Genomic DNA, 27057 nt, shown 5'->3' on the forward strand with positions numbered 1-27057 from the left:
CGACTTAGGAGGTGGCAGAGTCAACACTGAGCACACCCCTCCCGGGCTGATCCTTGGGACCCACACGGTAACTTCCAAAGGCCATCACCCCCCGAAGCTCCGTTTTGTTTGCTAGGTGATGTCACCCTGGCTCCTCCCCTGGGGAATGGTGCGGGCCCTACGAGGCTGCCCATTCTGGGAGAACACCACCCCGTCCTGCTGGCCTCCACCCTGCTTACCGCTCCAGCTGCTTCTGGTGCTTCTCCTCCCGGGCCTGGGCCTTCATCTGCTGTACCTCAATGGTGTCGGGCTTCCTGCGGCGCATGTACAGCTCGTGATTCCCCATGCAGAGCTGCAGGATCCGCTTGTTAATTCGAAGGCGGGGGGCATAGAACACGAAGTCCTACAGAATAGAACAGGATGGACTATAAGGAGGAGGAACTCCTTCCTTTGGCTTTCTTCTTCCAAACCAACTTCACAAAGCTCTAGACAAACTTCTCCAAAAGAACGAATAAAAAAAAAAAAAAAGAATAAACGAAACAGAGTATGGGGTCAGAAAGAGACCTCGAGGAGAAGTCATGGACTCCAGGTGACCAGTCAGAAAGTTCCTGCTGCCATGGGATTTGGATTCCCTGGGACAGAGCAACTGCATGTCTTTGTGGGTGTGCATGCACACGGGCACAGGAACCTCCTCTGGCTGGACTGCAAAGCCTCTCCTGGTCAAGAGGTCTTGCGGCCTTGAGAAACCCCCAGCCCTAGAACCACTGCCCCCTGGTCTTGCCTGGGGTGCAGCAACTTCTATTTGAGCTTCTGGTCTCCTGTACCTCAAACTTTGCCTCCCACACGGCTACTAGTGCATCTACTGAGTCACTACTGGACGCCTGACACCAGCCTGTTTAGCTCCAGGACCAGGTACAAACACCGTGGCCAGGCACGTGTACATCCAGAGCTTCTGGCCCAGCAGCCCCAGCCTACCCCTTGTTCACCTAAATTGCACTTTATGCCCACAAACCTATTTGCTCAAATAGGTTTTGAGCCCCCTGCTACTTGGGATGTCATGTCCAACCTCACAGACCCAAGGACCGCAGCACTTCAGAAGGCAGCATTAAGGCATCGTCTCCTGTCTTCATGACCTCTCCTTCTCCCGTGGGTAACTGGCACACCTCCTATGCCCCCTGCACTCGATGGGGGTGCCAGCACTTTCCTTGACTTGTTTTGGTCTCTATCTTCCACTGAATGGGCAGCAATCTTGACAGCAAGGCTGCGTTTGTTAGTCTGTATCCCTGGGACCCAACTAATACCCTATATTTACTGTGTGCTAGAGATTACACAGCACTGCCATGTCTGAGCCTGTGACCTTGAGTGAGTCACTTCCTCTCTGAGTCTGAACACCGTAAGCTGCACAGTGGGGAGAACAGTAATCTAACAGGACTGTTGAGAGGATTAACTCAGATACTGTCTGTCAGGACTTAAAATGGTGTCTGTCAGGACAGGAGTTGCCTGGAACACGGATACTCACTCACGGATTGCTGGCTGTTTTATGAAACTGCTAGTTTAAGAGCTTTCTGGAACAGAAGAGATGAAGGCACCCAAAAACATTATGACTAGGAGTGCAGAAGTCTGTAGTGTGGGGCAAGGACGACACACAACCTTGCCTCCTAGCTCTTGCTACTGCTGCCATTAATGTAGGGAATGGGTGGGGAGAGAGGGCTTAGAAACCTTTTGTTATTTTAAAACACCAGTCTGTGGGCAGCGCTGCCTTCAGCCCAGGGCCTGATCCTGGAGATCCTGGGATCAAGTCCCACATAGGGCTGCTGGCATGGGGCCTGCTTCTCCCCTCTCCCTCTCTCTCTCTGTCGGGCTCCCTGTATGGGGCCCTTCTCTCTCTCTCTCTCTTGAATAAATAAATAAAATCTTAAAAAAAAAAAAAAAAACCCATACCAGTCTGCTTCCTCTTCTTTTTCCCCTTTCCCTTCCCAACTTGAGACTTCTAGCATTTAGATTCTGACCTCTGTCACAGGGGGAGGATGGCTCAAACAAAGAAACAGTGTGATGTGTTCCACAGTGACTTCTGAAACCAGAAGGACATGCCAGTGAGCTAATCGACACGCCCCAGAAAGCCCTATGTAGCTTCTCAGTATTTTCATCAGTTCCAGAAATGCTGGAAAGACAGCACTGTCGAACCCAAAGCCCACGGAATTCCTGGGTGGAGCTTTCGCACACTTATTATTAAGTCATCGGGTTTCCCAGGGAGTGTCTGCGGAGCTGGGAGAAACACCATCTCTATTACACAAGAGAAAAAACAATAGTTATGGCCACACAGGCATGCTACCCAAGTAGGTGTTGACTGTGGTTCCTAAGCATTGCAAAGGAACTCTGTTGAGCACCAACTTCTCCTTAGAACAAGGTCAGTTTAAGAAACATCAAAGGGCTGAAACTGCAAGTGACACCACTGCAGCCAGTGGCCCCAAGACAAGCCCTGTCCCGAGCTGGGGACAGAAGAGGAAGAGGCAGGAGCAGAGGAAATTTCCTGTGCTGCCTTTGAATGAGGCTTTCTGACTGCAACTTAAAAAGAAAAACTGAAACCAATATTTATTCAAGGATTTCCAAATCCAAGGACCTAGCCCATGCTTCCTAATGCAAAACCACAACAGCAATGAGATCTGGGGAGGCTTTCTAAACTCTGGCAGAGAACAGACTTCCTAAAAACTGAAACTCTAAAGCTCAAGGAAATGAACCCAAGTCCCTAATACAAGAGAAAAGGAAATCTAAAAGCAGCCATGAAGTTGTCAAACAAGGGGCCTCAAGAGACTCTAGGACGGCCCCCACTAGGCCCCACCCCGGGGCTCCCCACAGCTGAGGGCAAAGCTGCTCCCAGGCAAATAATAGTTTTCATAAGCCGTTCAACAGGTAGCTAGTTGCCCAAGGGCCTTTTCTCTCTTCCATGAGGCCATAGGAACAAAAGGCTCTTTTCTGAAGGAGCTGGTTTTAACCCCACATAGGACTGTGGGGCAGCCTTTGAGCATTCCCGGTGTTACAGATCCCATCCCCACAGTATCCAAGCTGGCAGGAGGAGAAGCTGGCTTTTACACGGGAAATGCCTGGTCATGGAGAACATGACAGGACAATGGTTCATTTGTGAGCTTGCCATGGAAACTGCCCAGGGTCAGGGGTGCCCTCCCCAAGCCTGCCTCACTAGTGAGCCAACTTGGACCTTTGGAGTTTCCTTGTCTATCTTCTGAGGAAAGTTTAAACTTGGAAATGTGATTTTCTGTTGCCCCAAGAGCAAAGCCTGAAGCTAGGCAATGCCGTAGAGGAAGGAAGGAGCAGAGCAAGGCTGGCGAGGCACACAGGAACTCCCTCCCTCCAACCAGCTCCTCCTGTGAAACCCCCACAGCCATCACAGGAGTCTGACAACCTCTGCCTCCTTGGTTAGGCCTTCCCGTTCCAACCATCTGAACTGGCCACAGTGGCCCCACTTCTCATCTCTTCATGAGATGACCTGTTACTAACAACAGCTGCACCGAGTGTTCACACATATCTTCCACTATCATGTGGACTCTGTGAGAGCGGGAACCTCGCTCTGTTCACTCTGTGTACATAGTCCTAGGAAAGAGCCTGACTCGCAGTATGTAACAAATGCTTCTCTCTTCTCTGATTTTCTCTTTAATCTGTGGTTCCATGTAAAACTAGTATATAATAAATGTATGCTCAACTAATTCACCCAGAAGCACTACAATTGCTTTTGCTTAGAATTTTAAGATTAAGAAATATTCTGCAGCTTTTCAAAAGCTAAATTTATGCCAACACACGCAACCTAATCCTTCAATAGTCCAGTCCAATCCAGTCTTGCTGCTTATGACAGTCACACATCTAAAGCCAGTTCTGAAAACTCAGCACCACCCTATAAGGAGATGACAGCCTAGCCAAGCCTTCAGAATCTTCTTGCTCTCCTGACTGCCCTCATCTCACAGCCCACGTTAACATGGGCACACTGTGACCCCCGGGCTGTGGGGCTGACTGTTAATGTGGTCTGTTTCCATGGAGCTTGAGAGTCTGTACTAAAGGCTGCTTTAATTGTAAATAACTGGGCAACTACCCACGGAGTAGGAGTCAAGAATTTACAAACAGCAGGAAGCGATTTCAATAAAGGAGAAAATAATCTTGAGAAGAGTGTTAAGACCTCTGATTTCACTTATCCTGAACTAACCAATCTGTAGGGAGGAGCCGCTGGATAATAGTGCCACTTGCTCTTCCACGTGGGTTACCCACCGCCCTGTGGGGGCCCCAGTCCCAGAAGGCCCCGGGCTGGACCACAGCCTATGCTGGCCTAAGCCCTACACCGTAACCAAGACACAAAGTTCCTTCCAATCTATAATTCTGGTGAAAACCAGAGCAGGCTCTAAGGAAAAAGAATTTTTTTTTTTAAAATCAGATTTCTGATTAGAAAACAAAATCCTCACCCATTTCATCACACTACAGTATGTTTGTACATATGTCTCAAATTTTCTAAGCAAACAGTTGAAAACTTAAATGTTAGCAGAATCAGCAATAGAACAGAAATGAATTTCTGTAACATCAGTCTTTGCAGTTCCTAGTTCACAGTCAATATTCTTCAAACTCCAGAAATTGAAGTCCCTTTCCTAGCGAAGTCCTCCCTAGAGGACTGCCCCATCAGCCTCATCTTTATGAGAAGTCACTTTCCTCATTAGTACCAACGAGAAAGCATCAGCAGAAAGAGTGCCAGAGGTCCCAGAAGGGGGTCAGAAAAAAGCAGAGATGCCCATTCACATAGGAAAAGGTGAGGCAGTGAGGGACCCTGGGGACCGGTGATGTCTGGACACAGGTCTGACTTTTCCTAACTCAGGTAAGCTGCAGAGACCATTCTGAAAGTCCATGCTGGCCCGAGGCTTGTAGCAATCCTGTCTGTGCCACAGCTGGTGTTCAGGGAGGTACAGGGTGGGTACCCCGGGAACACCCTCTGAGGTAGGATGGTTTTCCACAAGAACAGGAACATTTCACAAGCCCAGAAATGCAACATTTTGTGAGATGCTCATCATTTGGCAAAGGTCAGTGACTCAGAACTGCCCCTCTCTTCCCAAGGAAGGGAGACCACTTGAAAGCCAAGGGACACAGCGAGCTGTTGAGGACACCTCGGTCCCCGTGTACCTCTACTTCAAGGCTTAATCACACAGCCCAAGGGGTCCTTGACCTTCAACATAACCTGCTAGCAGGTTCCCAACCCCAACCCCTCCCATGGAAGTGCTTATCTTAGAGAGAAATTTGTTATCCTGAAGACATGTTTGGCTGTAAGAATGAAAAACTGCAATTCTTTCCTGGAATCCACAGAAACTTACGGGTGCCTTCTTGTCGATGGGCTTAATGACAAACTTTTTGTCATTGAAAGAGATGTTCCTGATTTCACTCCATGGAAAGCCAATCTTTGGGGTCAACCTGAGGGTTAAAAAAAAGGGGGGGGAAGAGTTAGATGTATGCTTGCATCACAAATCTATTCTTAATTTTTTTTTTAAACCTCCAGTTGAGACAATATAAAGCTAACCCAGGAAGCATAGTACATGATATACTGTGACATAGGATATAACTGTCTGAGTGTGGTCAGGTCCAAGCTCTAGGAAACCTCAACAAGCTCCGGGTTAAATTAGTCTTCTCGACTGTGGGCATCTCCCTGGGCCTGGTCCACCCCAACCAGTAATCTCAAAGTCTCCAATGCCTGACACAGCACACTCCTGCACCCTGTGACAGCTCACATGCCATCTCCCATAGGCTCACCGGGTTCTTATCCCTAGAACCCGAACCCTACTTCTAGTCATTGGTTTCTCTGCCTTGTAGGCAATCCATTCTCCTTTTCCCAACTGCTAACACCAGGTTCCATAGGCTGGAACACAGGGGCCGACTTAGCATCTAAGACCTTCTAGTCCAGCCTTAGCATCCTGAGGGACACCTAGGCTCCCCCAAGCCCACCTTGCCTGAGGTGCTCATTCTCCTCCCTCCCCACCACGAGCCTGCAGCCTTCGGAACAGCTCAACCTCCTCTAACACCCTTGCCCCTCACCTGAGGGCTCTTGTGACTATGTGAACTGGTCTTTGAAGACCAGGCAGGTAAGCTTTTTGATGGCAAAGATCATGTCTTAGATTTTCTATGTTACGGTCAGAGCAGCTGCTCACTGATGGGGATAGAAACTCCCCTGGTGTGGTTCCAGTCCAGCACTGCCATGCTCATTTTCTGTTGGGATGTCTGCCCACTGCTGGAAGAGGGGTAAATGAAGTCCCCTCCTCTTATCTCTCCTGGTCTATTTCCCTTTCACATCTGTTAGATCTGCTTATGATACTTAGGTGCTCTGATGTTGGGTGGCATATATTTTACAACTGTTCGATGTCCTTGATGAGCTACCAACATATTTAGTTAAAAAGTGGTGGGCAACATAAGTCTTGCTATGACAACCTAAGCCAGGTCAAGTTGGTGGGGTGGCTTTGGAAGGCTAAGAAAGGACACCCAAGACCCACAGATGGCTCTTCTGGGACATAGTGGTTAGGCACACCTGGAGGAATGATGTCAGGGCACTGGTCAGGCTGTGGTTTTAAATCTCAATCCTTTTTGGCACACACCTTTTATAGCTCTGTCCTACAGGATCACCAATGACTGCCGAGACACATCCGGCCAACATGCTTCACAGCCAAACATGCAAGGAGCTTGCTTTGCTACTTATCAAAGAGGTCATTATGTTTGCAGGCCTCTGAGCACTGGAAACTCAGGATACCACCTAGTCCCATTATCGACTTTAACTTGCATCCTTATGTGGGATGGCTATCAGAGTGACAGCAGGTAGGCATCTATCTGCTGCTTCAGGGCACCTGTCTCCCTAACACAGGAGCACTTTGCTGCTCATTTCTCAGCTGTGTGGTCACCATTGCAGCCAGATTCCCAACTCTCAAAATGCCCAAGAGACAAATATCTAGTCTTGGGCTCCTTGCTTTATATGGGGTTCTCAAAATACTGCTGATCCTAGAAAACCTGGACCTTCAGGCTAGACAGGCATCTTTCTTTCAAGGGTTGGGCATCCTATCGCCATAGCCTCCAGCCCTCTGCTTCATGGAGTGCCTGTAAAGTTTGCCTTTTTAAGACTCTGGAAGCTCATAGCAATTTACAGCCATTCAGAAGCATGAATGCAGGATCAGAGATGAGGCCACGCATTTTTTTTTAAGTCCAGAACTCTTTGGAGAAATTGCAGATTCCAGAGCTGGAGCAAGGAAAGTGCAAGATGATCCTCAAACATCTTCAGGTACCAGAAAGTAAAGAAGCACTCAAAAACTAATTAATGGGGTCATAGGAAAAGGGCACAGGAGCCAACCTGAAAGGGATCCACAAGGTAAATCTCAACAATTTGAACAACAGAATAATAATAGTAATAGATTATAACCCATAGAATAAAATATCCATGAGTCCATATTAATATAAATAACTGAATAAATGAAGAGAAACTGGCTGTGTTTAGTAGACGGGTATGTGTGAAATAAAGTTAAAAAAAAAAAACAGGTTTTTAAAAACCATAGTAGCAACTGTTTCATGCAAAGCTCCTGAATGGATACTAGAATAGATGAAGTAGAAGAAACAGAACTATTTCCATAGCTTCAAAGCGTCTCCTTGAAATAGATTTATTGACTACAGGGGAAGGATAGTTAACTCCAGAGCAGTCTGGCATAGATCGTGCCTTGACCAGTAACCAAAGTCACCACCAGCAGTAGTAGATATTCTGACAGAACATGCTGCCTCACGAGAGGCCCCAGGAGCCTGTGGCAGACTGCTGTGGGATTCGTGCCCCGAGCGCACAACTCCTATCTAACCATGAGAAAACATGACACAGATCCAACCAAGTTCAAGGACCGCCTAGAGAGTTAATGGCCGGTATGTCCTTCTAAAGGGTCAAGGTACATGACAGACAGACTGGGGAGGAGGTGTCTAAGTCCAGGTATGAGTCTGGGCGGGATCCTGGGGCAGGAAAAGGTCATCAGCGACAAATAGTTAAAATGGAAACTGGGTCTGGATATTTTTTTTAGGATTATTTATTCATGAGGGACACACATAGAGAGGCAGAGACATAAGTAGAGGGAGGAGCAGGCCCACTTTGGAGAGCCCGACTCAGAACTTGATCCCAGGACTCCAGGATCACCACCTGAGCCAAAGACAGACGCTCAACCACTGAACCACCAAGGTGCCCCAGGTCTGTATATTGTTAAGAGGGTTGTATTAACGTTACCTTCCCAACTGATACATGGACTGTGGTTCTCTAAGATGCTATCACATGGGGAAGCTGGGCAAAGGACATCTAGGCATTCTAGAACATTTTTAAAGTCTGAAATGGTTTCAAAATGAAAGGATAAATGGCTAAAAAAATTTAAATTCAAAGTATGATGCTGGGGTTGATGATAATGTTCTTCAATCTCGACAGGATTCTAGATTTTACAGGCACGTGTCTGTCACTTAAGAACTGTCCATTTCACTGTACTTAAATTTTATATCAAAAGATATATTGAGCTCTAGTAAATAATATGCATTTTGGGGACAGTACACAGATGTCTGTGATATACTTTGAAACAGGCCTGAAAAAGAGAGGGCCAGAGGGTAGTGGCATGCAGCTGGGCAGAGACAAAAAAAAAAGTAGTGAAATGCCAAGGATAGAATCTTTGTAGGCATGCGGGCAGTGATGATAAAAATCCTCTCCATTTTGTAGTCTGAAATTTTTCATTTAAAAAGTTTAGAAAAGGTCTGGGGTGGTGGGATGGGCTGAAGCACACTGCAGGCTAGCCTCCATTTTTATAATGAAAGCAAAGTGACGACTCAGTCTTGGCAGGGGGCAATCCAAGGCCTGCCCCCCACCCCTCTGCAGGGCAGGCACATCAAGGGACTCTGCCCGCGCACCCCCAGGAGGCGCCTGCTGCCGGCCATGCATAACCACACCACACCTCTCCCCACCCTTGCACACATCCAAGCACATGGAAGCCAAACTCTCCTCTGCCAGTCTGGAGGGAACTTTTAAATTGCTACTTTCAATGAAATAACCGCAGTCCTTGTAACAGTCTCTGTAAGAGACTAGGCTTTTTTGAAAATTCTGGGTACCAAAGACCAGAAAGGAGAGGAGGAGCTGACAACCGTGATCTTGGTATAGTTGATAAAAGAAAATTCACACAAATTAAAAGAACTACATTTTGCTCTCCTCTCTTAGATAGGTAACCAACCCACTGCCACTATGGCAGAGATGTCACATGAGTACGAGAAGAGGGTGAAATTAACATTCTGCCTAGGAGCATAACTTGAGAAAGTGGAAACTATTTCACATGATTAGATTATATTAAAACATAGAATATATCTAATAACTATACATCATATAGTTTACTATGTTGTACTATATATTACAGTACGCACATGCTACATACATACTATGCTAATATGTACACCATACTATAATAACCACTGTAACAACTGCCTTATTACATACGTAGTAAGGCTAATAAGACAACTATAAATCAAAAGTAGGTGATTTACAACTCTGCATGAGAAATTTAAGGGAAAGAGACACTGGTCCTTGTTTCGGCTCCAGCTTGTCTGTAGTCTCTCCAGCATTCTTTCCCTTACCGGGCCTACTGATGTGCCGGCTCTGGGAGGACCAGGAAGACTGTGGAAGGGGTGGGCCCGAGGAGGGCAGGAGTGTTCTCGCAGGACTGCAGAACTTGACGGCAGGGGCGCATGCTTCTGTTTTGTCTTTGTAGGTTTGGGTTTTGGACTGACGATGCCACCTAACACAGCTGATCTGAACTTTTTGTTTCTAAGCTGACTACGTCTTTCAGGGAAGGGGTCTGCCTATTACTTCCTCCTCTCATCTATGGGTTTATAGAAAGAAAAAGACAAATGCTTTCAGGCCCACATACTCTCAAACTTAGTTATTATGTATACAGTAAAAAGGGACCTCAGGAGATATTTCCCAACCAGGATATATTTAATTGTAAGATAGAATAATAAAGGTATATTTGTTTATTTGCAGGTGCACTAAGTCTTTTATCGCCCAACTGACATATGCAACGGATCTGATTTCTCACTTGAGCAATGCTCCACGAACACCAAATCGTCCATTGTTAGCTCTACTGCTGAGGGTAGTGATCCAATACTTAACACAGCTAAGAGTCATCTCAGCATTCCTCAGGCTTGAGTCAGCCTCCTGTTCACACTGGTAACCAAGCTGTCAATATTTGCTTAAAAGGAGAACAACTTAGGCCTGCTGATTGATTAAATGTCTGGTTAGGTCTTTCTTCCTAACTGAAAAGGAGGCTGCCTTCACGGGCAGGGAGAAGGCAGGAAGTGAGGATTGCCCAACACCCCACTGTTTTCTTGGGGAGAAGACCCCTTTGAGAGGACTACCAGTTTCAGTGGTAAACGGGGGGAATGGGAGAAGAACAGGAAGAGACTGAATGACACTGCTCAAATTTGCACTTGGAAAAAATTAGCAATTTACGTGGGCTGGAGAGGTAGTTATAAGCTGACATCATCAAGTTCCTGCCTATGGCTATTTCCTGCAGCTAGAAAAACCTGTTGGGACAGCCCTGGCTATGGCTGTTACAAAATCTGGTCATTCAAGAAATGAGTTCAGAGACAAAGGTGGTTTCCCACATCTCTTCCAACGAGGGTACTGCATTCTCACTATGGGTACCGCCTGCTGACCAGCCACCATCCTCCAACTGCGGGGCCATCAGAAGGACCAGACACTGGTTTCTTGAGTCTCCCAAGACTACTCATGTTTGTCTACAACTGGGTCCAGCACACATGGGGAGGCAGCAAACCAAGCAAGAGTCCTCCATAACTCACTCCTAGGTTCTCGGAGGAGTTCCCATGATTCTCTGTACTGTAACCAGTCTTTCCCAACTGGAACCATGACTTCCAGCAGAGAGTGATTCTCCTCCATCCAATTCTGGAACTAGGTGAAGGGTCTAGGAAGGCCTGACACAGGGCCCCGTCCCACCCAACTGAAAGATATCTGTACCCTGGATTCTGGCAAGAAGACACACGGCTAAGACTGAAGGCAGAGTCTTCATGTGACATCATCTGTCACCAAGGAGTGGCCCACCCTTCAGGAAGTCCAGAGCAAGGGTTCTGGGGGTGGTCTGAGAGCATTACCATCTGAGGGGAGGTTCAATGAGAGGAAATGTGGGAGAGGCATTACTCAAAGGCACAGGGAACCACCATGGAAAAAGCCTGCCCTCACTGAAGGAGAACAATCCTTTCTCTGTATCTAGCTGCCTGGCAGAAAATAGGCACATTTGCAGTGTTTGTAACCACAGGGACTGGCAAGAGAAGCCAGCAAGGCCTGGCTTGCTCTCCACTGCTCTTGCTCTTGCAGACCTTACTCAACCCACACATACAAACATGTGGCAATTAAATACTTCTCGCAGGTTCAGAGGATTTAGCTAAATTGTCTGTACATAAGCCACTGTTTACAGAATCTTAAGGTCCTCTGATAGCAATGTAACTATCCTTGGTTGGATGAGCAGAACCTCTAAGCCACCAGCACCGTGAGGGCTGCCTGGGTGGTCCCTGCAGGTGTGCTGGGCCCTCAGGCAGTGGGTGGCAGGGCCTCGGTGGAAGGGCAGGGCAGGCCTCCAGCTCCAGGCTGAGGGGTCATGGGTCAACAAAAGGCCCCATGCTGGCGGACAGGTTGTGGTGACAGGAGAGAAGCAGTGCACACCTCAGGCCAACCTCTGACACAATGTGGCCACATCACAGTTGCAAAGCCCTTGGATATTCACATGCTGGGCCAGTAAGCCACTAGATAAATACTTCAAAATAAACCACATGCATGGTGGACATTTTTCTGTTTCCAACCCCAGCACCCCACCAACTGAGGAGAATTACAAAGTTCAACTCACTTATCGTCTTTCTCATAAATGTTTAGTCCAAGGGCATCAACCCCGAGCCAGAGGTCTGTTCCTTTCTTATTTTTTATCTCAAAATAGTTGATTCCGTACATTTCCAGGTCCTGAGCAATCTTCAGATACTCCAACATGGCGCTGTCTCTAGCAGGGAGAACAAGAGCATGGTCATTAGTGCGCGTTGAGTCCTGAACTGAGTATTGTTAATCTCAGGCACATCCGGCAGGACAGGCTGATGGCTGTGGCTTTGCTGCTGTCCCTCTGCTGGCCATTCACGCCTGTGCCCTAGCTGTCCTGCACGCTGACCACTGATGTCCTTCAGACATTCTGGAAGAACTGAACTGACTCATGCTGGTTTCTCCAGACACAGAAGATTTTCCTTCTAATTATTATTAGTAGGCACCATCTTTGTCTTGCCCACATGCTGCTGCAAGGGACTCCCACTGTCTGCTTTACCAGGAGCCACCATTTAGGCTCTGGGTGATTTCCCTCCACAAAAGATGCTCAGGACAGACGAAGCTGCAGGACACAATGTCTGTGAGGCCCAATCTGTAAATGAACTTTGAGGCTGGGGGATCATAGAGAATTGTTGCTAATGCTGCACATGAGAATTTAGGGCAATAGAGAATCTGGCCATTTCTTACGTCTAACAGCCTCATGTCACATCATGTTCCTCCTTCATGACTCCTTTGTGCTTAATATTAATAGCAAGGGTTTCTCACTTGGGATCAGTTTTCCTCATACTGAACGATGCTTCTGCCCCCTTGACTAAAAAACAAAGTGTTTTAGACACAAGACCTTCTCTCCTCTAAAACAAACGAGGGAGAAGGCTTTGGGGCCTGAGGCTTAAACTAAACTGCTTCTTACCTCCAGGCATGAACACCTGCCTTTATGTAAGAAAAACCTCCCGTGCATGTTACCTTTCACTGCTCTGCCCCACTGGGGCTGAAGGCCCATGAGGCAGCTCCTGAAACTAATCACCTCAAGGGCCCTATCTGGAGTCAATGAGAAGGAGACAAGTTTGAGAGGCAGGAGCTGCCCAGCACTCACTTGAGCATCCCGCGATGCTCCGCATGCCACACCTGGATCCGGTCCTCCCACTGGTCCCTGGTGAGCTTGTGCTGGTCCATGACTCTGGATTGCAAAGGAAGAAGACAGAGGACTGTCACCACAAAGAGCCATGAGAGGAAGCAGCGGGCCATTGCCCATCTGCAGACCTTAAGTTTTCTTTCAAATAAAACCACCACAAAAAGTGTTACTACTTCCTAATATGTAGCATTTCAGACAGTTAACAACCCAAAAGGTTTAGAATCTAGAAAGAGACAAATCCAGTCTTGAGGGAAAAATTTTAAAAAGGTATTTTATATCTTTAAAGGGACCCTTCTTCCAAAAGGGGTAAATTATTTAACCATTAATGAATAAAGATTTATTTAACGGAGCCAAATCATTATACCCTAGGGAAAGCTAAGAAGTGTGATTATGTATATAACACAGCTGCTTTTCCATTCCATGAAGAATGGTCCCCTCCTCCTGCTACATTTGTCACAGAGCCTGCAGAAGTGGATCAGCACCTAGGGGAAGGTGATGGTGGGTCAGTCTCCACTGCAGTCCAGAGCAGTGCTGCAACACACACACAGATTAGGAAGTGCTGAATCCCAGCCTCACAAAGGGCTTAACCCTTGTGTTCACTGACTGCTTCTGCTAACATACATCACTCACACCCTTTATGGACGCAACCACTGCTCTCATCCGGGGCCGGCCACCCCTTGCTCACCTTTGTGGGATCAGCCGCTCAGAGCTGAGGTACCCAGACTTATGCGTTTCCTTATTATAGTCTCCAAACTTGGCCTGCACTGCATACGAGCCCAGGAGCACTGCCGTCTCAGGAGGGCAGTAAATCTCATCGCTGAGAATTCCCTCCTTCACTTGGAGGAAGAAAAGCTTCTGCGTGATGTCCTGGATGAGCTCCTCAGACACATCTTCAGGGTAGAACTTGGCCCGGAACTTAAACTGGAGAGGATTCTCCTTTCTGACCTCCTGTGCTGACACCTGGACAATAGAAACCAAATGCCCTTCGCAAGCCTGACGGACAAGACCTACCGCCCAAACATGGTGCCTAATCATTGGCTCAAGAGGGTCGTGCAGGCCAGTTTTCAGAAGATAACATTTACTCTGAAAGTTATCTTTTAGACGTAAGACCAAAAAAGGCCACTTAAAGTCCTATTACCCTGACACGTAGCCGGAAGCCTAGCAGCAGCCAGTTAGAGCCCCACCAAGCCACTAGCGCTGGCTGCTACCCTCTGGGGAGATGCTGCCCATTCCAGAGAACTCAAATCTAGAAGCAGGCAGCCTAGAGACCTACCTGCGAACCTGGTGTCTGTCCTTGTGGCCGGTCAAGCCGTGGGCCATGGCCCTTCCGTTTAAAAACTACTTCTGTGCCCTCCCTTCCCATCGCTAATTAACCCTCAGACTTGCTACTGTAACATGGGAGGAGGGCTCAGGGTCGGGAAAGGGAACATTTTCAAATTGTGTGGAGAAAACACATTTAAAGTTTTTGCTTTGCTTTTACAGTTGTTAATAGCATTATTCAGTCTTTGGGGCTGGAAGATAATCTACCACAGGTTCAAACAAAACAATAACAGGTTCTTACAAAACAGTGAATGATTCATGGTTTAGAAGATTAACAATCTCATCAGGGGGAAAAAAACACTAAGGTCAACTAAAAGCTAAGCAATTAACCATCATATGCCTCAATGAGTGAGCAGTAAGGAGAAATGCCAGGATCTAATTTCCCACCAATATCCCCCATTTACTGGAAACCTGCAACCTTTTTTTGTCTATAAAAACTTTTACACAAATAACAAGAACAAAAAACAAAAGACAGAGTGAGGTACTCTGGTTTCAAAGTTAACAGAGCAGACCAACAACCAAGCAACAGCCTGTAAATAGTTAACTCTGACTTACCTTTTTATCAAGTTTCAGCCAGGTAGGAAATCCTTTATTATCCACATACTGGAGGCCAAAGTACCACACTTCCCTAAGGCCGATGGTCTTCACCACCTGTGTGAGACAGACGGGGAGGGGCTGAAGCAGCCGGGAGAGCATGCCTCTCCTACGCTGCCCCAACAGGAGCCTGCTCCTAACAGATGCTACTCTCCCCAGAGCCACGGACAATTTATTGTTAACAGACAATTTGAGCAGATTCAGAATTAACCTTAAATCTCACAAAATCTTAAGATCTTAAAAATTCTCATCCCTCCTCCTCTGTGCTCCGTCACGCTTTCCCAAGTAAAGATAACCAGCTGAGTAAGCACACTACCAGCCACCATCACCCAGGTGTGAAGGTCTCCTGTCAGGTGTGCCTATGGGAAAAAGGGGGTGAAAGTCACCAAAGTGAAGCATGGCAACGCTGGGGTCTCCTCTGGTTGCCTACCCCTGCTTTCCAGTGAGACCATTCTCAAATGAATAAATCTTTAAAATAAATAAAATTCTAAAGCAGCCCAGGTGGCTTAGCGGTTTGGCGCTGCCTTCGGCCCAGGGCCTGATCCTGGAGAGCCGGGATTGAGTCCCACCATCAGGCTCCATGCAGGAGCCTGTGCCTGTGTGTCTGCGCCTCTCTCTCTCATAAATTAAAAAAGAAAAATCTTCCAAAAAAAAAAAAAGAAATAAATAAAATAAATAATAAAATTCTCCATAGTACCAAATAAAGTCTCCTGTGGTCCGTTATACACAGAATCCCACACTGATTATTCTTGTGTCTTAGAAACAGAAAAGCAACTTGCTGGGGACACTTATTAGACATCATCACAACTGAATCCCAGAGCTTTGCTGCATTGCTTAAATCCCATGACATGCAATGCTATGCCTTTATAAAAAGGTTGTCATTCTTCAAATATATGGTTTCTATCACATTTAAAGGGCAAGAGGTCTGAACACATGAGAAATGACAAATCTGGGGCACCTGGGTGGCTCAGTGGTTGAGCATCTGCCTTTGGCTCAGGGCATGATCCCAGAGTTCTGGGATCAAGTCCCACATCGGGCTCCTGCATGGAGCCTGCTTCACCCTCTGCCTGAGTCTCTGCCTGTGTATCTCTCATAAATAAATAAATAGATAGATGATAGATAGATAGATAGATAGATAGATAGATAAAACCTTTTAAAAAATGACAAATCAGGTATCGAACACTTGCTTAAAATAAAATCTGAAATTCCAAATAAACTCCTGCTCTGAACCTATGTTCTCATCTGCTTGGGGAGCAATGCTTGTTGGAACTTCAGGAGTCTGTTCACCATACACCAGGGAAGGACCACCCTCCCCATTTACTGCCCCACCCCACCCCAAAGAGGGGAGACAGGGCTCCATCATGCAACAATATGAAGAACTTGGACTGTGTGGTGCAAGCTCCCAAGTCTCCTGTGAACTCTGCCTAGGTCTTGTTAGGGTAGCTGATGGCAAGACCAGGTTTTCTAGAACCAATCCTAATTTCTCACTCCCTGGAAACCTCCATTTCAACATTTGGATATAAAACCCTGCCTTGCCTTCCTCCTTGGGGTGTTTCACAATTGTACAGGCAAGCCCCCCGTGCATAAGCAATCTAGTCTTTGTACTCCATCCACCAACCTTAGCCTAAGCCTGGCTCCTAACCAGTTTGAAACGACTTCCCGTCTGTTTGATTCCTTCCCATCCCAGTCGGACCTTCGCTGATTTCCATGGCCACAGCTCAGATTCCTCCTTTCCCTCTGCTATGATGTGGCCAGCCCCCTTCAAGCAGCGGATCACAGACTCTGGAACTATGCCATGGACATAATCCAGGACCTTCACTCACTCAGTGAAAAGCCTGTCCCTGCATGCCCCAATCTGCCAAATGTCTCCGTGGAATCTTCCACCTAATTATTCCAGGGTAACTGTCTCCAGCATGTTTCAAAGCCTTACTTCTCTTCCTATGTCTTCCTCAAAATGACACAATCGAATTAACCTAATCTGCTTTCCTTCAGTCCGTTCTAAAAATCAAACTGTAAGTCCTTACAAGGGAAATCCAATATTCCTGGGAAAACACACCTCTAACGTCCTTAGCTTACCCAAAAGCTGATAAACATCATGGAAGCAGAATGTGAACAGGTGTACAGTCTGTTCCTTTATCTCTGCCTCAGCGGTGTTTTAAATGGTAGTTTTAGAAAAAAATGCAGGGACAGGTCCACTTAACTCAATCTCAAGTGACAGGTGGAACGTATGCTTTGATGATGGAAAACAATGGGCACGCCAAGTCATACTTTTCTCATCACCTCAGGAACTTTGGTAGCAGAATTGCATTGTTCGGCTGTCAGGAAGGCTGCCTATGTGGCAGCTGGCCTGTGAGGCCCTCTGTCAGGTCAGATCCCTGGACTAGAATCTAGGCATAGATAAAGCAAGCGTACTGGGGTGGGGTCGGGCCACTTTGTGCAGAAGAGACTGAAGGAACTCATAGGGTAGGAGATTCAAACTAACCTCTAAAGTCTCTTTCAACCTATTCCATTCAAGGACCATATTCTAGCGACTGGTAGTTTGGCCGAAGAACCACCTTTGCAGACCTCAAAGGTCATCAAGTGAGCAAAAGAGAAAGGACATACTCTAAAGACGTTAAGAAGAAAACATGCTCAACCTGGTTGGGGTGTGGGGAAGGAGCCCCAGGAAACACCTAGGGCTCCTCTGAGGAACCATCCTGACCACCTACCCACAGGAAGGTAGGATGTTCTGTGTTACATGCTACCTTGGAAGGCTATGGAAGGATCGACAAATGATCTTCAAAAAGACAAGAAGGGTTAAGACACCATGGAGCCAACCTCTGCCCCAGCAACCAAGCATGCTATAGGACCTTGGGCAATTCTCTTCTCTCTGGGCCTTCATGTCCTCACTTATACAGCCTTAGCACTCTCAGGTTATGTGGTATTTTTCATGACAGATACACCAAAGTGTATCTTTGTATACACCAAGTGTATTTTTCATGACAGATACACCAAAGTGTAAAGAAATTAAATGTGAACTCTGTCAGAGAACTTTGTGTTCCAGTTGTTGTTGCTGAAGACGAAGTTCAGGATCCATCTCCCATTACTTCTCTTTCTGGTAATTGATCGGTAGTGGAATCTCATTACCTGTCATAGGGGTTGGTGGAGATTCAGGCAGGAAACATGGCTTGGGAACAGAGGTCAAAATGGGAAGTGGCCTTGCTTTTTGTTTAGCACATGGATTCAGGGGCTTGACTTTCTGGGATAGGAAATAGCAACAGGTGCTTGAACAGGATGGTTGATGGGCTAATGAGCTTTGGAATAATTTAGATACAGAGCTTATCAAAACTTGGCATGTTGACTGGATTTATGTGGTTAGCACTTTTTAAATAACCCATATCTACTGATTGAGTTCAGGGTCCATTTCTTGTATGCGTGCCTGTTAATCCACAGCTCCATGCTACTGGTAAGCAGATCATCTAATATTAGAAAAATGCCTGGCTTAAAACCAATCTGAAGGCCAAACTAGATGTAATTATTCAGCATTTAGGCACATGCAGAGTTCTGTCAACATGGCACCCTGGATCAAGAAGTGGAAATAATCCTATGCAGTATGAAGCTCCGTGCCCAGCACATGAGTGTGCAATTAAAACTGAATCACTGAATGAAGTATTTGAAGGAACAGGGCAGGCCTCTCCTACTCTCTCCACTCCCTCCCCTTCCAAAGGACTGCAAGGAGACAAGGATCTTCTAATAAACAGCAGTAGTTCTATCTTGCAGAAGGACCAGACTCTTTTAATGGCCTCTTCACAAAGTTTCTGAGAAGCAACACGTGAATGGAAGCAAGTGCAGCTAAATGGCTGAGACACACCCAATCCAACCTAGAGTTTCTATCTCTGCTCTAAAAATTGCTTGAGGACAACCCAGCACTCATTTACAGACAAGGACTCTGGGGTGACTGAGGGCCTCCTACCCATTTCTGTTCTAACCACTGACCCATATGGCACTCAGCTGGCTCTATTTAACTTACTTCTGGTTATCTTTCAGGAGAAACCTTTAGATTTTTGCCCCAAGTCCAGCCTCACCCAGAACAGTAAATGCCTTTATCCTTATCGGGTAAGGCGGGGCCAGGGATGACCTCATCAGAGCAGCACAGGGCGAGTCGAGGTGTCTCTGTCCACCCGGGGGAAGCCTGGCGTGCACACCCCAGCACCGCTGCTGGCTCCTGCGGCTGCTCTAGAGCTGGCTCACACATGAGGGGCCGAGGCGGCAGGGAATATATTAACCTACTGGGTGCTCACTTTTGGGGGTAAGAAGGTACAATGAAGCATGGGAAGGAGTCACTGATACCTTCTAAATGTGCTAGAATTCTATCTCCCATATTTCCCAATCAGCACCCAATCCAATTTCCAGGTTTGGTGCTAGGGTATAGAACATCACTTCTATCAGTGGGGCCTCTCAGGGAGGCAGGCTATCGCTCAAGGGAATGCAAACTCATGTCTGCTCCTGTTGCCCTCTTGGATCCTTGGCCCCAGAGCAGAATTTACTCAGCTCAGAGAAGCAGATTGTGTTCTCAAACTTGGAACTGTTCCATGGAAGAGTTGTCACAGCTTTCTAGCTCGCTCACGATTATCAAAACTCTGCATTCACCTCAGGTCTCAAGAAGAAATACACAAGTATATACATGTGATCTATTGCCCTAGCTCAAGCTAGGGAGGATCATCTGCTGACTCCTGAGTGTGCTCACAGATGCCACACTTGGAGACGAACCTGTGGCCTCCTTGATTCCAGGCAGTGTCTGGCCCTCACTGCACCCTGACCTGCTGACCAGATGGCAGGACATCAACATCGCTCGGTGACCGTGAACGCCCCTGGGGGTGGGTGGATGGGAGCTAGAGCTTTTGAATGTGGCACTGTGCTGGAGAAGACTTCAGAGCATTCCGTATGTTTCTTTTCACAAGGGTGTGAACAGGAACTCCTGCAGAGTGTTTAGGATGGGTGAACCCCCTGGATGGAGGGGAAATGTCCTCCTCCACAAAAAGAAGCAAGCTAACCAATACATTCTGCAAAATGTACAGATTAGCAAAAAAAACAAAAAAAAAAACAAAAAAACATTTTTTCCTAAATGGGAATTCTCTAAGCTCATAGAGACCAACCTGATCAAAAAGCTGTTTTCCTGTTGTATTTGGCTGGATGGCGAACTCCAGCTCCGCATCCATGGTGGTAACTCGGACGTTGATCTAAAAACAAAAAACAGAACAAAATGAATTACACTTAACTAAGTGTTCCTTCCTCCTAATAAGTCTTCTGGACCTTCCACAAAAACTCAAAGCTTCTTAGCAACACAGCAAGAGTAAATTCCCCCTGCTGACATCCATTTTCATGCTGTCACGACATGCACACACTTACACACATTCATGCACACACACTGTAGTCGGCGATAGATGGGTGAGGAGTCTCCGCACATTCACAGCTTGGACTCAAGGGTATACCCAATTTACTTTAATAAAAACACACTCACACTTTGGTCTAAGCTGTTTTTCTACAAAAATACATTGATAACCATTAATGTAGTTTTCTGTGTACCAGCTCGTATTTTTTTTTTTTAACCAGCTCGTATTGACCCTCATGACAGCCAAGGAAGGCACCGTGGGGTGGTATGCCGCCTTGAGGATTCAGAGAAGGAGCGATATATACCAGCATGTTCAGAAACACCGGCAACTAAATAGTGAAAAAGGAAATGGTCAGACGACTAAAGACCCATCAGAGAGAACATCCCGCCACAATTTAAAATGCCAGTTATGAAGATGGTAAAAACATGGAAAATTGCTTCAGAAATGAAAGACATGACAAGCAAAATGGTACACACCCCCTCGCTGCAAACCTACAAGCCTCTAGGCAGAGGACAGAAGTAAAATGTGGGGATGGATGTATCATGGGATGGACAGGTCACAAGGTGACCACACTGAGACGTGGGTGAGGAGGGAGCAGCCTTAAAGAAGTCTCTAACTCGCAGTGAGTTTAAAAAATTCACTTCAAGGTAATTTTCAAATTATCACTTGAGAAAACTCAAAACTGACAAATCTTTGTATCACTGTCCCAAAGGAAAACACCACAGCCACACAGCAACGGTAATGCTCAAGATTAAGAAACGTTTTTCAAGAGAAATATGTAAGTAGCTGGATACACATATACCCTAAATTCTTCCTGACTTGGAGGTAAACATCATGAGGACATCATGATTACATAGTAACAGGGCCAAGACTTTGCTGACAGAGGTCCACAGGTCCAGCTGGTGTGCGACACACATTCAGCACACACTGCTCCTATGCTAGGAACAAAATCCATCTTCAAAAAAAAAAAAATCCATCTTCATGGATTGTTTCTTCTAACCCTCAAGACTGATAAGAAATATTCTGACACAAATCCACTGTATTTTAAAGGTTCTCTGACAGCAAAGACAAATGAGGCATAATTTTCCAGGATTTCAAGAAAAGTCTCCCCTCCAATATCAAGTCTACAAATTAAAGAATTCAAGCTTACACAGAAGATGAGCCATATTTTAAATTCTCCGATTAAGATATAAAAACTTAAGTTTCTTTCTTTTCCTGCTGGCAATAATTTTTTTTAAAATCACAAAATGGCTGTTATGAAGTATAAAAGGTATTTCTTAATTATGGTCCTATGGTCATATTAGAGATGAAAAAACAGCCCCAAAGTCAAATATTCCAGGAGACAAATGCAGCTCCAATTACACATTCATAAGCCTACAAAAATATATCACACCCAAAACCGGGTTGGTTGGGTGGGGGTTGCTCACAAATACAGACCTTAGATTCACTTTGCTGATTAACTGACTGCAAACTAATTAACAGGAATATAGAAAAAGACTATTTCTAAGGTTTGGATCAGGTTCACATTTGACTCAAAGTTGATACAACTCCTTAAAAAACCAAAGAGGATGGATGTAACAAGCCAGTAGTAAGTAAACCTCTTGAAAATTAAGCATGATGAGACGGTTTCCCTAACCTCTATAAACCACACCTGCCACCACGAAGACCCCATCTGCCATCTGCTGCTCCAACATGGCAATGCTGCCAAGTTCTGGTTGGTCTGGCCTTCCCAGAGAATCCTTTCTGTGAGCTCCAACACCCACAGGCTACCATGAAGCCTGGTACATAGCTTCAAATGGAGATGGGAAGCCTGACGATCAGGTTAAATTTTTCTGGCATTGCAATAATAAACACAATTCAGACAAATAGGAAATAGGTTTTTCTCCATTGTTTGGTCCCTTGGCCTTGTCAAAAGGAGTAATTCCCAGATCTGATCTGGGGACACATCAGGACTTTCCTTATTTGCAAAAATGCCCCTAAAATTAAAAGTCTAGTCAATTTTATTGATGTATATGTATACTCACATAGAGTGCATGCTCTACCACTCCGAGCTAAAAGGCTGAGAGGACTCATGAACCTACACAACACGTGAGGAACAATGTGTTGGCAGCCTGTGGCGCAGCTGCTCCGCATCATGGGTACACATGTACCTGCACTAGTCCCGATGTCCTAGTCTCAAGTGAGACTAGACCCTGCACAGAGGGTGTGACTGGCACGCTGGGCGCAGGCGTTCCTTCTACAAGACTATCGAGGGCATCCATGACCCCGCCTCCTCCTAAACACAGGTGTCCCCAGTCGCTGGGGGAATCTAAAAGTGCCCCCCACACACACACCATTTCCACATGCTGAGGAGAGGGGAGGATGCTACCCCAGACTAAGGACCACAACAGGGCACTGCCTTCATCAGGTCAAGGAGTTCTGAGTTTACAAAGCCTGCTAAGATTATTTTCAACTTTAAAGATCTTTAAAAATGAAATACTGAAATACAGCATAAACCTCTATCAGTGTTTAAAATGAAGCATTCACAAGGGGCACCTAGGTGGTTCCACCAGTTAAGCATCTGCCTTCAGCTCAGGTCATGATCCCAGGGTCCTAGGATCAAGCCCCAGGTCAGGATCCTCACTCAATGGAGAGAGTGCTTCTCCCCCTGCTCGTGCTCACTCTCTCACAAATAAATACATAAAATCTTTAAAAAAAATAAAATCAAATGAAGCATTTACTCAGATGGACCATTTATATACATTTTGATCCACTTATCCAGGAGCTTTCAAAGAAATCAGACCTTTAGCAACTAAGAAAATGTATCTAAAACCCAACTCTCCTTTTCTGAGAGAGAGAGGGATCACACACACAAACATACAAGCTCTCACACGAGCAAACAGGTGGCAGGGGCAGGAGAGGGAAGGGAGATCACAAACAGGCTCCATGCCCAGCAGAGGTTGACAGGACACTGGGCTTGATCTCAGGACCCAGATCATGACCTGAGCCAAAATGAAGAGTCGGGTATTTAATTGACTGAGCCACCCAGGCGCCCCCCAACTCTCCTTTTTAATTATCTTTGTCTTAAATTTCCATAGTAAGTGGGACGCCTGGGTGGCTCAGGGGTTGAGCTGTCTGCCTTCGGTCCAGGGCATGATCCTGGGGTCCTAGGATTGAGTCCCGCATTGGGCTCCCAGTGGGGAGCCTGCTTCTCCCTCTGCCTGCCTCTTATGAATAAATAAAATCTCTCTTAAAATAAAGTTAAATTTCCATAGTAAGCAATCTTTTTAGAACTTGGATGGAAGCTGACGCCCATTATCTGCAATGCTGCCACAGAAATCAAGTGGGTTTGTAGGGTCCTGCATGATGAATCTGAGGATGGTCCCACAAAAACCCCAGAGGTCCACAGGCTTAAAATATACCACACCACACACATCCAAACCACATGCAAAGGTGGGGGAAAGAATGTGTGGTTTGCAATTTTTATCGTCTTGGTAATTACCCCACTTCTTATCAAAGGCAACATCTGCTGAAGACAACAAAATCCCGTAGTAAAATGTAATATGAGTGTGTGTATATAGAGTACGCAGTTAGTCACTGAAAATGTAACCCCAAAAGGCAGTGTTTCTCTCAGGCCCAACAAAATATTGAAAACCAGTTAAACACTCTGCTTTGTTTGGGGATGATGATGGTTAAAGTTTAGTTTTGTTCACATACCTCCACTGAATACACAGGCATTCACATACACAAGCGTGCATGCATGCATACACACACACACACACACATCATGCAGATGACAGTGTAGTTTAATAATTCAGGTTTCTTCCACATGCTGAGACAAAGCCATGCTGAAAGTTCTACTAAAAGTTCTAAAATGTTAGAACACAGAAGGAACCAGACTTAACTGCATCCTGCTGTGTGTAATGGGAATTCATCAATAAGTTTAGATAATGGTGTTAACGATAGGTTTTTAAACTCCACAGATTAAAAATAATGAGGTCTTCCTCTGGCTATATACTGTGTCAGAATTTTAGAGTAAGAGGACTTGTCTTAGACCCAAGTCAAGAAAACACACTAATGAAGATACCTGAACCATCCAGGGCAATGAGGTTCTAATGAATCTAATGCCTATTTTCCACACTGGCCATATTTCGCAAAAAAAAAAAAAAAAAAAAATCTTTCTTCTTTTTGCCCCAGTAGCCTCACTTAGTAGGGAAATTGTGTTTTCATTTCAGTAAGACAGGTGAGTTTTTGATTATCAGAATGTCAGTAAATCTGCTAGGATCTGAAAGAAATGTTTTAGAAACAAAAATCGAAATGAACTTAAGCTCATTTCTAAAATATAAATAAAACTACCAGCAAAAACTCTTAGAACTAAGCAAAATGCCATGTGTGCTTTCTTTGCATGACTGTAACTACTGTCCCCCAGGTATATGCACTTCACCTCTAGAGAATGCACAGGATATGCAATGCAGGAATTTAACACATAAACCTACCTTTGCCTTAGTTAATGAAGTTAATGCAAATCTAATTGTAGTGTTGTCTCTGTCCTCCCTCTGCTTAATAATCTACTCTAAAAAATTCTATTTGCTGTTCTTAAGGGTTATTAGCTCAGCTCAAGACTGTGACACCATACGCCGACGAATTTCACTGTTCCCAGCCAGCCCTAGCTAGCAGGCACCTGGCATGCCCTTGGAGCTCACTCACTCCACAAGGACCAAATACCTACTGGGTGCCCCGGGCACCTTGATGGCCCTGGGACAGAGGGAGTCAGACTTCCTCTGACCTTCAGTCACTTACAACACAAGAGAGAGAGACATGCTTTGAATAGCTCTCATTCACCATAGTTTTTTTCCAAATGGGCCCAAGTACTAGAATCCCCAGAGCAGCCTTTCAAACACCCAAAAGTTTCTGGGCCTTAGCCCAAGAACCTATATTTTTTAAAGCCAAACAAAAGATTCTGAGGACCCACTGCACTCAGGGATCACTGCAACAGTGAAGAGAATGCAGCCAAAGGGATCTGGGTTTGAGAGCTGGTGCTGCAGCCTGAGGACTTCCTCCCACTGGGCCTCACCCCCTGAACTACAAGCCAAGGGTCTGGACTAGAAGTCCTGAGGTCCTTCTGCCTCTGAAATGCTTGGTCTAAAGTCCAACAGCACAAGGGGACATGTCGGGGTGCAACCAAATGTAGCACTGTGAGAATAGGTGGGTCGACTCCTTCTTAAGGAAGGTGTGTGGATGGACTGGGAAGATTCATAAGAAAAATAGCTGTGTGATACTACTAAAAGCTGGCTAGGAGAGTGTTTTCATAGGTAAAAAGAAAAGCTCACACCTATTTTCACATTTCCAGGAGGCAAAATGCAGGACACAGGGTAGTACAGGTTTTATTGCTCCAATGCAACTGACATCTTTTTTTCCAATAAGAGAATGTAAAGGTGTTAAACTACAATCCGGTTTTTAAAAACTCAGTAACAATTTACACTTTTATTTATTTTTTTTTTTAAATATCTTTTTTTTTTTTTTAATTTATTTATGATAGTCACAGAGAGAGAGAGAGAGAGGCAGAGACACAGGCAGAGGGAGAAGCAGGCTCCATGCACCGGGAGCCTGATGTGGGATTCGATCCCGGGTCTCCAGGATCGCGCCCTGGGCCAAAGGCAGGCGCCAAACCGCTGCGCCACCCAGGGATCCCCAACAATTTACACTTTTAAAACAAATCAACTGTCCCCTCTGCTAACTCCCCCCCATAACTGAGCTATCATGAGCACAGGCCTGAGCACAGGTAGGCGGCCAGGACCTACCTCCCTAGGCAATCCCTGCCCAGTGGGCCACATCTGGAAGAAAGCACTTCCCCTCATTTGTAAAATGAAGTACTGTAACTAAAAATGTTTTATCTGTAAGGATTCTCCCAACTGTAACATTCTGGAACTTAAAAATCATCTGAGTGGCTTCTCACACCATCCAAGTTCATGGCTGTGCTGGTCTCTGGAATGTCATCTGACCTTCAGAGAAGAGAGGGGGCAAAGAGGTAACACAAAGGGGGCTATTTTGAGGTCACACAAGTTAAGGCTGGTTCTGTTTCCTTAACAGAAAGAATTTTGAGTGTCTTTGCTATGTTAATATCTTTGTCACAAAATCCCTGGATGGCGGCCTCTTCAGGATCCTCCAAACTAGTCTACCCACAGAATATCCCAAAGGACCAGGAGGGTTTAGAATACAGTTTGGAAAACATGATTTCTGAATCTTCCCAGTTTATCAAAATAGTACCTAAATTGCATTCTAAGAGTCTGAGAGATGTAAAAAAGAGCTGACGATGAAATACTGTTTCACTTTCTAACCTATGTATGACTGCTGGATTTGGTGCTGCCAAAGGACCTCCTGGTTCTTTCCCTTGTTTGAGTAAATAGATCCAGTCTTAGGAAGTGCCCATTTCCTTCTGAAATACTTTAAAGAAAGTTGATTTAAAATTACCTCTCTAATCACACTTTTTGCAGAATAAACTCATACCATACTAAAGACCAAGACAAGAAGGAAACATTCAAAAGACCAATTCCTCCACAAACTTTATAGGCCAACAAGCAAGTATGTCTGCTTGGACAAGGCAATCAGATCTCATTTTAGGAGCCAGAATGCTACAGGGGGAAAAGAAAGTTTACAGAGATTTTCCTATATACTTAAGAATCAGGAAAACCATTTAAAATAGAAAGGGAAATACAAATGATTGCATTCTAATGTTTGAATTTCAGGCAGTGGATTCAGTGATAACAGATTAGTCTCAATACTATCGC

At 45.6% G+C, this 27057-nt stretch overlaps 1 protein-coding gene and 1 long non-coding RNA gene across 4 annotated transcripts in view; one reads left to right on the top strand and one right to left on the bottom strand.

The window, feature by feature from the left end:
* Nucleotides 1–27057, bottom strand: part of EZR (ezrin) — a 51232-nt gene that overhangs the window by 4737 nt on the left and 19438 nt on the right. For both annotated transcript variants that reach the window (XM_072829452.1, XM_072829459.1), the window contains 7 exons: nt 20054–20137; nt 14880–14975; nt 13690–13964; nt 12966–13049; nt 11913–12059; nt 5337–5433; nt 219–382 (listed from right to left, as the gene is read on the bottom strand). In XM_072829452.1, the coding sequence (XP_072685553.1) occupies nt 219–382; nt 5337–5433; nt 11913–12059; nt 12966–13049; nt 13690–13964; nt 14880–14975; nt 20054–20137 (947 nt within the window). The remainder of the gene's footprint in view (nt 1–218; nt 383–5336; nt 5434–11912; nt 12060–12965; nt 13050–13689; nt 13965–14879; nt 14976–20053; nt 20138–27057) is intronic.
* Nucleotides 221–13933, top strand: LOC140635227 (uncharacterized). Of its 2 annotated transcripts, XR_012032591.1 has the most exons (3): nt 221–2386; nt 8055–8218; nt 10037–13933. It is a non-coding gene; the product is annotated as an uncharacterized lncRNA (long non-coding RNA). The 2 variants fall into 2 exon arrangements; XR_012032590.1 differs by lacking the exon at nt 8055–8218.

The sequence above is a fragment of the Canis lupus genome, chromosome 1, assembly GCF_048164855.1.
Source record: "Canis lupus baileyi chromosome 1, mCanLup2.hap1, whole genome shotgun sequence".
Classification (NCBI taxonomy): Eukaryota; Metazoa; Chordata; class Mammalia; order Carnivora; family Canidae; genus Canis; species Canis lupus.